This window comes from Sphaerodactylus townsendi, linkage group LG09 (assembly GCF_021028975.2).
Source record: "Sphaerodactylus townsendi isolate TG3544 linkage group LG09, MPM_Stown_v2.3, whole genome shotgun sequence".
NCBI lineage: Eukaryota > Metazoa > Chordata > Lepidosauria > Squamata > Sphaerodactylidae > Sphaerodactylus > Sphaerodactylus townsendi.
In genome coordinates, this window is record NC_059433.1 from 82230541 (window position 1) to 82242787 (window position 12247).

Consider the following 12247-nt stretch of genomic DNA (forward strand, 5'->3'; position numbering starts at 1 on the left):
TTATTGAAGCGGGGAACCAGGGGATGAGTCTGGCTATCTTCTCCATTGGTGAAAAAGGTAGGAGGGAGTCCTTTGACCACCAATCCTCCTCCCCAAAAACCCTCCTATGCTGGGGAACTTGGGACCAAAAGCAAAATTAGATTGGACGGTGGGCATAGGAGAAAATTAGGTGAAACCAAAAAAAAAAAAGGATTAGCTGGAGCCAACTCTCTTTTCTGCTGAAATTTTTATTTTTTAGCAACCTTGAATGTGTTGCTTAGCGGAACTGAGTGCTACTCTCTCTAAAAAAAATAATAATAAAATTCCGCAGCGTTAGATGTAGTGTAGTTTGAAATAAGAATCCATATATGCCGGGAAGGAGAGTTGTACCCATTGAGCTGCAAGCAAGGAGGCTTATATTTGTTTTTTCTAGCCAGTCTTTGTGAGTGCCAGGAGTCAAAGGTGAGAGCAGATGGCCGAGGCGGAAGACCAGAGTAGGCAGGTGAGATTCATGGGCAGATACAACAAAGGCAGCAGCAGGTTGTTAGGAGATGCTGATGAGGTTTAGGCCCCCTCAGGTGGTTCCTGGTCTTTTGGCTTTCTGGGGACACAATCAAGAACTGATAACTCTGGTAGGATCGTGGGGTCTACCTGTGGACGGTTAAAAGGTCCTTTGCCTCAGATCTCGGGGCCTGAGACGAATTCCTTGTCATCTGAAGAGTCTGCTTTAGTGCAATTGCAGAGGACTTTGACAGTCTTGACCTCTGTTCATTATATTCCAGCTTCTGTGCTGCTGTTTTAACAGGAAGAACATTAAAGGATCCCTGCTTTATCAGAGTAGAGCCCTGCATGTATTATTATCGTTATCATTTCAATTTATTTCCCACCCTTTACAGTAGTCTCAGTCTAATCCATGATTTCTGTTTTCAACACTGACTAGCTGCATTGTACATGCTGAGAAGCTGTAAGTGATCCAGGACTGCCCTAGGGGATCCATGTTTAAGCAGTAATTAAAGACTCTGACAGCTGTTGCTAGAGGTTGTTAAGACTGAATTTAAAAAGATTGCTTCTAGCCCTTTAGTTGCAAATGATTTTTTCCGTGAGATCGTCTTTACCATGTAATGATCTGTAATACTTTTTCACACTTGTGCTTTTGAAATGTGTGAATTATATACATTGGCTTAAACATTGAGTGGCACCCACGCTAGCCCTCGTCAGAGTTGCAGCAGAAGACTCTCATGAGGTGTAGTGGTTAGAGCATTGGACTGTGATTTGGGGACTCAGGTTCAAATCTCTACTCTGCTATGGAAGCTTGCTGGGTGACTTTGGAACTGTCTCTCTCATCTTAACTCTCTCAACCTTACGGGGCTATTTTGAGGATAAAATGGAGGAGAGGAGAAAGATCTAAGCTGCTTTGAGTCCCCGTTGAAGTAGAAAGGTTAGGCCAGGGGTAGGGAACCTGCGGCTCTCCAGATATTCAGGAACTACAATTCCCATCAGCCCCTACCAGCATGGCCAATTGGCCATGCTGACAGAGGCTGATGGGAATTGCAGTTCCTGAACATCTGGAGAGCTGCAGGTTCCCTACCCCTGGGTTAGGCTATAGGTGATGTAAATGAATAAAATGAAGGTTGCAGTTCATTGCAAAAGAAGTGGCATCCGATATTGTCCACATCAGTGTGCCTTGGAATTGAGAAGCCCAGTAGCTCTGAGAACAGTGTGTTTATCCAGATAGCCTTAAGACTGAGGAGAATACCTATACATTTTTTACACTTCTGTATTTTAGTGACGTGCAGTTGCTGAAAGGTATAGCATGCATGTCTGAAAATCACACTATTCATATTCAGAATAAATACCGTTAGGACTGAGCGTTAAATTCCATTTAGACCTTGGTTTGAATCAGCTTCGTGTGTCTTTTTCCCCCTCAGGAAGACTCTGTTGGACATAAAACATCAGTCTCAGCATGTTCATTTGTATTCTGGATTTTACAAACATCTGCCTGCAGCAAGTAAGACAGTTTCAACCTTCACTGATTGAAGTGTTGTCCCCTCTGGAAATCATTTATAAATTAACAAGACCTGTTTTACAGATGCATCTTTTAAACATTCTGGCAGCGATTGGAGTGGGTACAATTAGTTATAGGTGTTATGAGCTGCTGGATGCCATAGATATTTATAATATCGAGTTATGATAAAATGTGATGTTCACTTCTGTAGACAAGTAGGTCTAATATGTATGTGTGGTTTCTCTCCAGGGGCGAAAAGAATGGAATAAATTGGATCCATTCCTAGACATCACTAAAATCAGTGGTGCGCCTTACCATATGTCTGGGAGAGAGTTTGTGTCACTGTAAGATACGTTGGATTAATAGTGCATGAATGGGGTGTGAAACAATGGTACTCTACTTGGAAATATTTCTTAAATGGCTGGCCTGTGGGAAGACCTTCCACAAGATGTGTGAGCTCCACTGATGAAGAGAGTTTTAAAGGAGGATTAGACAATTTTGTAAAGGACACCTGTATCCGTGGTGTTGGTGGAAAGTGATTTCAAGTCACAGCTGTCTTCGAAATACCTGTCTGGAAAGTGAAATAACTGGAAAGTAAAAGACTAGATTTTTTAAAAGGCAAAGGAAGAAATTGGCAAAAAGTCTACCAGGAATGCCCAACCCATGTAGAGTGTGAAGGTTTTAGTCTACAAGTTAATTTTATATAAACATTGGCGGGGCGACCCACGCGTTGCTGTAACTTATTGTGGTGAAATGGGAAGAAGGAACAGTAGCAACAAAATCCAATTTGCAGAGGCCAACAGTGCATTGGTCATGGAAGCTTGGCGCCAGGTTGATGCACACAATGCGTGCCATGTCTAGTATCGTGTGTGACGCATCCCGGCCCTCACTTTTCTCTTCTACACTTGCACATGGCATCCCTCCCCTACTACCTCCCTCCCTTTCTCCCGCTTTGCTGGGTACTGATTGGGTGGAGTCTTATCGAAGATGCTGTGCCCTTTGCCCTCCCACCACCCCTCCCTTGCATGCCACCATGCATCACTTCTCTGCCCCTCCCTCACTTCTCTTCCCTTGCATGCCTCCCCCTCCGTCCCTTCCCTCTCCCTCTGCTGAATGTGTATGAGAGTAGGTGTGTTGTGTGGTAGTAGTGGGTGAGGCACAGAGAGTGAAAGATACCTGCGTGTGCGGGGGGGGGGGGACCCCACCTGGCGTCTGCAGCAGCGATGTGTATGTGTTTCACGTCTTGCCTTTCGAGTTAATTGCCTATGTACTGCTTTCACTGCTCCATATCTGGCCATCTGAGCTGACATTACTAAGGAGCTGACAAACAGTCTTCAAAATTTGAAACAGTTACACACAGAGCAGCTTCATGTTTACCTGGTTCAGGTGTGTTGTCAACTTGACAGCCGGGAGGAGATGCAGTAAGAACACAGTCCGGAGAGCAAGAGTAATGGTTTGTGCTAGAAATTTTCAAGAGTGTTTGGGGCCAACCCAAGTGTCACGGCGGGGTTCTTCTCGAAGCAACAAACGCATGGTTCCATTTTTATATATTTAGATTTCTATTCTGCCATTTCACCCAAAGAGGCTCCCCAAGGTGGTGAACTTACAAATACTAAAACATTATAATGCCATTTAAAATAGGTATACAATTTCCATAAAAACATGTAAATCAATAGAAGTTACTGAGGATGAACCGACCAAAACAAAAGGAAGTGTTCATTCTCTAGTGGAAGATAACAGTAGAGGAAGACAGATGAAGTTCCAAAGTTTTGGTACCACAATAAAGAAGGCTCTTTCTCATGTTTTCACTTTTTGTTGACCTCAGTTGGCAGAGATACCTGAAGCAGTCTCAGAAGATGACTAGAGTATAAAGGGAGTTGGTTTGTACAGGAAAAGGTGGTTTAATGGGATGCCCAAGGGAAAGTCCCGATGTCTTTGTACTCTATATCTGGGGAATGGATTCTGGGAATTGGATCTGATCCAGCTAGGTTGCACTTCTGTTCTTATATTGAGTAAGTCATCTAGACATCAACAGCAAGAAATGCAAAAAGGATTGAGCCAGGAAATGAAGATGTGGTTAGAGACTAGAACTCTATTCTTACTTTTTTCAACTTCACCCCCCACCCTTTCCATCTAGAGCCGGGCTCAGCGCAGTTAGAAGAAATGGAAACAGTCTGTTTGATAATGGGGAACCAGAACAAAGAGCAATGTTTGGTTGACAGCAGAGGAGGAGGAGTTTGGATCTAAACTCTGCCTTACTCTTCTGTAAGGGGCCTCAAGGTGGCTTACAAATGCTTTTCCTTTCCTCTCCCCACAACAGACACCTTGTGAGGTAAATGCTGTCGACAATGTTCTGAACAAACTGACTTGCCCAAGGGTCACCCAGCAGGAATGTAGGAGTGGAGGAACCAATCTGGTTCACCCGATAAGAGCCCACCGCTCATATGGAAAAGTGGGGAACCAAACCTGGTTCTCCAGAGTCTGCCTCCTCTTAACCACTATACCAGTAAGCATCAAGGGGCAAGGTGGGGTGAGACAATGGGGAGGGAGGTTTCCTTTTTTGGTGGCATGTGGTCAGATCTTTTTGGAATTACTAGATACCTGTTGATGCGGCTTCAGGCATCTTCATCTTGTTAGCAATGATTTGGAATTGCTCTGGAATAGTCATGTGGTATTAATTCTACGTTTCTCATTAGCGCTTTTACTGAATAGTAGAGAGGGAGTGGCATTTTTTTCATGCTTCTTCTTCCATTGCAAATCTTGGTACAGAACTGACAAGGTAGTTCTTCTCCTCTTCCCCTCTGAAAACTGGGTGATTTTAATGATAGTTTAGGGAAAAGAAGAATGAGTGGCTTCTCTAAGGGATAAATTTATCTATAAAGCAGAGTGCCACAGTAATGATTAGGTTGTGATAAAATGCCAAAATGATGTATTATCCTCTTGTGCTAAACAGGTTATTTTGCTGTGAGTTGCATTTGAGAAAGAATTGTCCTTAAGAATCTGAGTATAATGAGAGAGGCATACTTCTTAAGTGGAAAATTATATGTTTAGTTACTCGTAGACTTTGTTGAATTGTCCCCATAGAGAACTTTTCTTTCCACTGTTTCTTGAAAGCAAGAAAAGGTTCCAGTTCTGTTCACAGTGTATCTTTTCTGAGAGATTTTATCCTTGGCCTTTTATTGATTGTTTATGGGGAGGAAAGAAGACGAGGATGAATTAACCGAGAAAAACTGTATAACAAAATCCTGTGGAACGTTAGAAAATAAGGGCTGGATCCTTGAATAACAGGAGTGGAGGGAGTTCACGCAAGAGAATCTTACTGTCATGGTTCCCCAGTACCTGCTCTCACACACATCAATACAGAGTCCAGTTTCCACAGTCCCAGCATAGCTAAAAGGGGGCAGGGGTGGGGACCGGCCCTGCCAAAGCATAGCTATAAGGGGGTAAGGTGGGGACCGGCCCTGCCAAAGCATGGCTATAAAGGGGCGGGGTGGGGACCGGCCCTGCCAAAGCGTAGCTATAAGGGGGTGGGGTGGGGACTGGCCAAAAAAATCAAATCTGTTCTCTTCTCCTCCCCCCCACCTGGCCCTCCAAGTGGGTTGTGGGGGGGCCAAGCATGGGGGGCAGAAAACTTGGAGTCAACCCCGGGCTCCATTTTCCTCAGCTATGCCTCTGGTCAGCAGCAATTTGACGTGTTGCTTCCAGCAGCTATGCCCTTTCCAGCTGTTCCTAAAGGCAAAGCTCCTCCAAGGGCTTGTTCACCTGCCGGCTTCCTCAGATCTACTCCTGCAAATACTCCCCCTCACTGTCCATGCAGGGCCGGGCCTGGGCTGCCAGGCGCACACTTTGTCTCCTGTCCTATAGGGCCCTCCTCTTCTGAGGGAGATGGCATCTGGCTTTCCACAACTCGTTCAGAGCTGGAGGGCTGCGGGGTCACTGCACTAACGTGATTTCATGGTTAAGAGCAGGTGCACTCTAATCTGGAGAACCGGGTTTGATTCCCCACTCTGCCACTTGAGCCGTGGAGGTTTGTCTGGTGAACTAGATTAGCACTCCCAACACATACCAGCTGGGTGACCTTGGGCTAGTCACAGTTCTTCAGAGCTCTCTCAGCCCCATCCACCTCACAGGGTGTTTGTTGTGAGGGTGGGGGAGGGCAAGGAGATTGTAAGCCCCTTTGAGTCTCCTTACAGGAGAGGGGGGGGGGGTATAAATCTAACTCTTCTCCTTCTAGCGCCTGGCTTCGGATTTATGTCTGACCCTACAGGGGTTGCTTCTCCCCATGCCACTTCTACCATTTGCTGTGGACAGGCTTCCTGTTGACTCTTCATCGGAGGAGTCCTCAATACTGACTGGTCCATGACACTTTCCTCCTTTACCCTTATGTTTTCCATGGTGCATTTGTCTTAGAAGAATGCTCCAAACCCAGCAGTAGATTTTGGGTAAGGCAGGGCAGAGAGGATTTCTGTGGGAAGGTGATTTATTGCTACTTTAAACTGTAGGTTTCAATAATAGATAAATAATAACTTTCACCCTTATTCAGAGTAAGCTCTGTTCATCTCAGTGATTCACACTTTCAAATAAATGATCAGAAAACTAAGCTGTCACTGGCTTATTGTGGAATCAAAATTGACTTAAAAAGGCAAAGCCATTGCCTCATACAAATTCTCCTTCCAAGTTGTTTGAATAATACATCTTGTGAAGCTCAGCTCTGCAAATTGAGGGAGCTATCAGTACGGATCCTGTTAGACTGTTCAGCTAGAGGCAGAGCCTTTATTTTCTGGTGGAAAACACATTTCTTACACAGCTGGGTTCCTGGTGCCAGTGGAGAGGTCTGCCAAAAGAACAACGGATCTGCAGGATCCAACCCATTCCTATTTAGGTCATCTCTAAGTATAATTTTTGCATAATGTTGTTTTAAAAAAATATTTTTCACAAACTACAAAATAGAAACAACAAAAGAATAGAAAATGAGAACAAAATATAGCTTAATCACAGCTCTAAATATGTAATGAGAGCCAATAGAATTATACCAGACATTCTGTAATAACATATATTGATGATCTAAAAGTCAAACACAATTTTTATTATATTCAGAATTTTTTTCCCTAATTCATAAATTTGGTTGAATTCTATATATCTTTTATGCTCCGGCACCTACTAGTGATTCTATGAATTACTACTGGATTTCCTTATTTACATTTCATTTTATTTTTTTTTCTTAAATTTATTAATGACACGAGAAGTACATTTTCCATTTGTCTTGAAATTCCTGATTAGGTCTTTTATTGAGTCAGCTTGTTAATTTTGCCACATAATGTTGTTCTTCTAGTCTCATGCTCAGACCATGGTAAGTTCTGACTTGATGCCTACTGGCTTTTTATGGCAGCTGTCATGCAGTTATTTGTGGCTGCCAAGGGTTTCATGATCAGGTGTGAATCACATGCAGACACAAATTCTATGAACCATGGCCCTGAATGCATGAATAAGTTGGATGTTGGGCATGCGATCTGTGAGGCTCATACCTGTACCATCTGCAGTATCCCTGTCGCTGTACCATCTGCAGTATACCTGTTGCTGTACCATCTGCAGTATCCCTGTCACTGTACCATCTGCAGTATCCCTGGCCACCAGCTTGAGGTGCCAATGGCAGGGTCACTGAAGTTTGACTTCTCGAGCCCATCCTCCAGATCTAAATCTTGAAGTGACCTTAATGTTTCCCTGAGCTTTGATCTTGTTTTCAAGCTTATCTCCGGTCATAAGGATAAACCAATTGCTTTTAAAAGATTCCTGAATGCTGAAATGATCAGAATGCCAAATACCACAGGATGATAAATTCGGCCCTTGTGTGCTGTGCTCAGAATATAAACAGCTAAAGAATATAGCAGCTCAGAATATAATAGCTAAGGCCCTTTCCGCATGGGCCAAATACAGTGTCCCAGGGATGGTAAAAACGCCGTCCCTGGGAGAGTGCACAGGACGCGTTGCTGCTGCGCAGCAGCGCCATCTTGGCTTTCCCCAGGCAGCATGAAGCCGCCCCTGAAAACCTTGCTCAATGAGCAAGGTTATTGATAAACAGCATCTTCCCGGCGGCGCGGTACAAGCCGCACCACCAGGAAGCCGCTGCTTTCCCCGTTGGCTCCACTCACCTTCTTGTGCAGCGTCCCTCTGGAGGTCTGCAGAGACCCACCCACGCTGCCCTGCGACCTCTGGATGTGCGCCAGGGGCAGCGTGAAGCTGAATCTCTGTAGTCCTCCAGAAGGGACACACCCTAGAAGATGAAGTGGAGGAGGACACCCTCAAGAAGAAGCTGGCTCCACGTGGAGCCACCTCTCCGGCTGCAGGGGAAGTCAGGGCTGCGCTCACGCTAGCGTGCAAACGGTCCCTGAGCCTCCACCGGCATACTTCATGCCGGTGGAGGTGTGTTTCCGCACATGTGCGGAAAGGGCCTAAGTGTCTGCTTGAGCTGTACCACATTGGTTTTCCAGAGTCTGCATATGAAAACCATTCCATCTGTGGGTGTGCTTTACAAATGTGTCCTGTTGGTGTTTTTTCTCTTCCAGTTTAGAGATTTCCTTGATTAAGAAAGAAGAAGGATGTATGTGGCCAGAGCTGATCATTGGTGATTCACGGGGGGAATTAATCGTTGACCCTGCCCAGAGCGAAGCAATAGCTGAGCGTCTGATGCATCTCACCTCTGATGAAATGGTAAAGTGATAATAACCTTTGACCTTTTTAAAGAAAGTTACATTTATCACAAGGTAGGAGGTGACCCTGTGGTCTCCCATCCAAATACTAACCAGGGCCAACAACCCTGGTTATCTTCTGAGATCTGACAAGATTAGGCTAATTTGGGCTATCCGGCTGCAAATATTATGTGAATTGGTTTTTCTCCCATGCTGGAAGCAAGTGAACAAGATGAGAAACTATTGAATATTGTAAAACTACTGGATATTGTAAGATAAAAATATCTTCTCCTCCTCCATCCTTATCCCATGAATGATTGAGTGTAATTAGATTAAAAAATGAACAGGGCAAGCTATTTCACCTTGTAATGCCTAATATAGACTAAAAGTGCAATCCTAAGAAAAGGTATTCCCTTCTAAGCCATTGATCTTCATGGACTGAGACTGGAGTAACTCTGCTTGGGATCACATTGAAAGACGATAATGTTTTTAATTGCAAATTAAGCAGGACAAAGCTGGTCACATGTACAAACCGAGTGCTGTTGTCAAGAGTTCCAATACTGTGTCAGTTATTTTCATAGCCAGCATGGTACTGTGATTAAGACCTGTGGTCTCTGATCTGGTGAACTGGATTTTAATTCCCCCTTCCTCTTCATGAACAGCAAACTTTAATCTAGAGAACTAGGTGTGATTCTCCGCTCCTCCACACAAAGTCTGCTGGGTGACCTTGGGCCAGTCACAGTTCTCAGAACTCTCTCAACCCCCGCCTTCCTCACAAGGTCCCTGTTGTGGAGAGAGGAAGGGAAGGCAATTGGAAGGTGCTTTGAGACTCCTTAAAGGTAGAGAAAAGCAGGGTATAACAACCAACACTTCTTCGTCTTCTTCCAATTCAGGATCCTCAAGGCAGCAATCATTAAACCGTGTCAAACTGAAATATTAAAAACAGCATTTAAAATACAGATGTATATTAAATATGTAAAACGATCAAAGCACATTTAAACACTCAACAGGAAGGCGAGCTAATAAGAGTGAGGGAGAGTGCTGAATAAAACAAAACAGAAGTGTTCAACCGTTGGCAGAAGACGACTATCAAGAGATGTGTTGCATCAGCTTCTGGGAGCTCTTCTCCTGGATGATTTTCAAATGACAGATGTTCAGTCAGCTGAACTACCTGTCAACAATTCTATCATATTCCTTTCATTCAAGCCTTGAAAGAAGGTTGTTAATAATCAATTTGTCAAGAAATAACTATGATGAATTACATTCTCTCCAAGGGATTGAGCAACCAGGATGGGTTTTATTTTGGAAAAATGTCCAGCTTTAAACGTTCCCCCTTTCTACGGCTCTGGGTGTAGCGGTTAAGAGCGTTGCACTAGCATCTGGGAGATTTATGCTCAGATCCCCACTCATGACATGAAGGCTTGCAGGGTGACCTTGGGCAGTCACACTCTCTCAGCCTAACCAGGGCTGTTATGAGGATTAAAATGGAGGCGATAACAATTAAAGCCACTTTGGATTCCCATTGGGGGAAAACATGGGTTACAACTAAAATAAATAAATGTTGGTTTTATTGCTTGCAAGTGAATTTTTTATTCATTGTTAATATTTTCATTAATGCTCTTGAAACAGCTAGGGATTAAAAAAAATGTGTCATTTCAGAATCCAGATCCTACCAAAGAAAACCCCCCATGTAATGCTCAGGAGCTGGAAGAATGTGACATTTTCCTTGAAGATAGCACGAGTTTGTGCAGATTCGATGGCAACACCCTAAAAGTCACCCATGTGGTAAGTTTGACATAATAAAGTACCTCAGATCCCTTTATTTTTCTCCTGTGCCATTTTCTTCACCTTTGACCTCCAACCTGAGGAAGTGAGAATCAATCTGATTGAGCCAGTGGTACAAACTGCAGTTTTAGAAGGCTGATTGAGGTGAGGGAATGGGCAAACTCCATTGTACTGTGGTTGCAGACCAGATCCATACACCTGTTTGCTCTCCCCTTAAACAAAAGTTAAAGTGCCAAAACTGAATTATAGCTGAACATCAAGAGGACAAAAATAATGATGACTGGGGAATTACAAGACTTTAAGGTTGATGATGAAGAAGTTGAAATTATTCAAGATTTTCTATTCCGTGGCTCCACTGTTAACTAAAAAGGAGACTGCAACCAAGAAAGAAATCAGAAGGAGATTGAGACCGAGAAGGGCAGCCTAGAAGGAGCTTGAAAAGATCTTTAAGTATAAGGGTGTGTTGTTGGAGACCAAGGTAATTTTTCTTGCCCCTCCTGCTTGAAATAAGGAATTGTTAGCAAAAAAAACCCCCCTGCTTTGGTGACCACTTCCTTCCTCTCCAAGGTGTGCATTATTGCCACCAGGAATTTAATTCCAACCCCCTTTTTAAATTTCTCTTGAAGTATTGTGTCCGAGCTCTAAAGCAGTTTCAAAGAACCGTGTGGTCCTGAGGAAGAAACCCTCATAAGTTACTGATCCAGGTTAATTTGAACAAATTAAAAATGTATTTATATACTTTCTTGAACTTAATGGTTACAAGTAACTTATCTCTTCAACGAGTAAAACAATCTGAGGCAATAACTTCTGGCTGAGGTAACTTTCAGTTCACATAAATATGCTGTCTCACTCTCTTGTATCTCTATGACCATATTAATATTTGAGTCCACTTCTGGTTTCCCAATGTCTCCTATGTGTATTCTACCTATTTCTTTGGGCAGTTCTGTACTTTCTATAACTCCTGATTAGAAGTCTTCTTTAAAGGCTATTAGCATCATACTATTTTGTTTACTTCAGCACCTTCTCACTCTCTTTTTCTGACCTCATCTCTCTCTTTCTCCCTCCCCAAAACCTTTCACTGCCTCTCTCATGTCAACCAGTCATTTCACTCTCTCCCCCTTTTACCCCCTCTCCTATAATTTACCTCTCATTTAAAGAAACACATGCTCACCTGCAAAAGCGATGCTGTTCCAATTAAACAATTTAATTTATTTGTAAGTGGTAAGCTCTGTGTGCACTGGAGCTCCAAAATACCTTTGTATCTGGTTAAAAAACACGACCCATCGTCACTAGAAGTGACAGTCAAGACTGAATATGTTTTTAGTTCATTGGCAAACATTAAGTCCTGTCCACTATATCTTGCAAGAACTTCTGTGCTCTCTATCACCACCATGTATTAACTCATGGGTCTTAGAGTCAGTGAAGGAAAGCTTTATTTTACGAACTGTGAATTTTCTGAGCTTGCTTCTGTGTGCTTTGGCCAACATAGCCTTTCCCTTTCTGTTAAAGTTTTATCTGCCAGACCCAAGACATGATTACCACCCTCTAAAGTATTGCTTGGTGGATTTATTTTAGCTGCACCTGGGGAAGGCTTTCTTTTCTTCACGGAAGAGGCTCGTTTTTGCCTAGGCGAGCATTGCGCCTTTATCCTTTACATATGATGCTTTCTAGCAATGTACTGAGATCTCTTCCACTAATATAAGGCTGGCAGCTTTCTGAATTATCATCCCAATAATTCCCCCCCTTTTTTGAAGGCTGTATGGCAAAGCCACGCCATCCTTATTAAAAAATC

The 12247-nt window shown here is 43.4% G+C and overlaps 1 protein-coding gene across 1 annotated transcript in view; it reads left to right on the plus strand.

Annotated features, from left to right (window-relative positions):
- Positions 1-12247, plus strand: part of NUDCD1 (NudC domain containing 1) — a 51914-nt gene that overhangs the window by 29611 nt on the left and 10056 nt on the right. Inside the window, exons 7-8 of the mRNA XM_048507988.1 lie at positions 8548-8692; positions 10330-10455. Coding sequence (XP_048363945.1) covers positions 8548-8692; positions 10330-10455 — 271 coding nt within the window. The remainder of the gene's footprint in view (positions 1-8547; positions 8693-10329; positions 10456-12247) is intronic.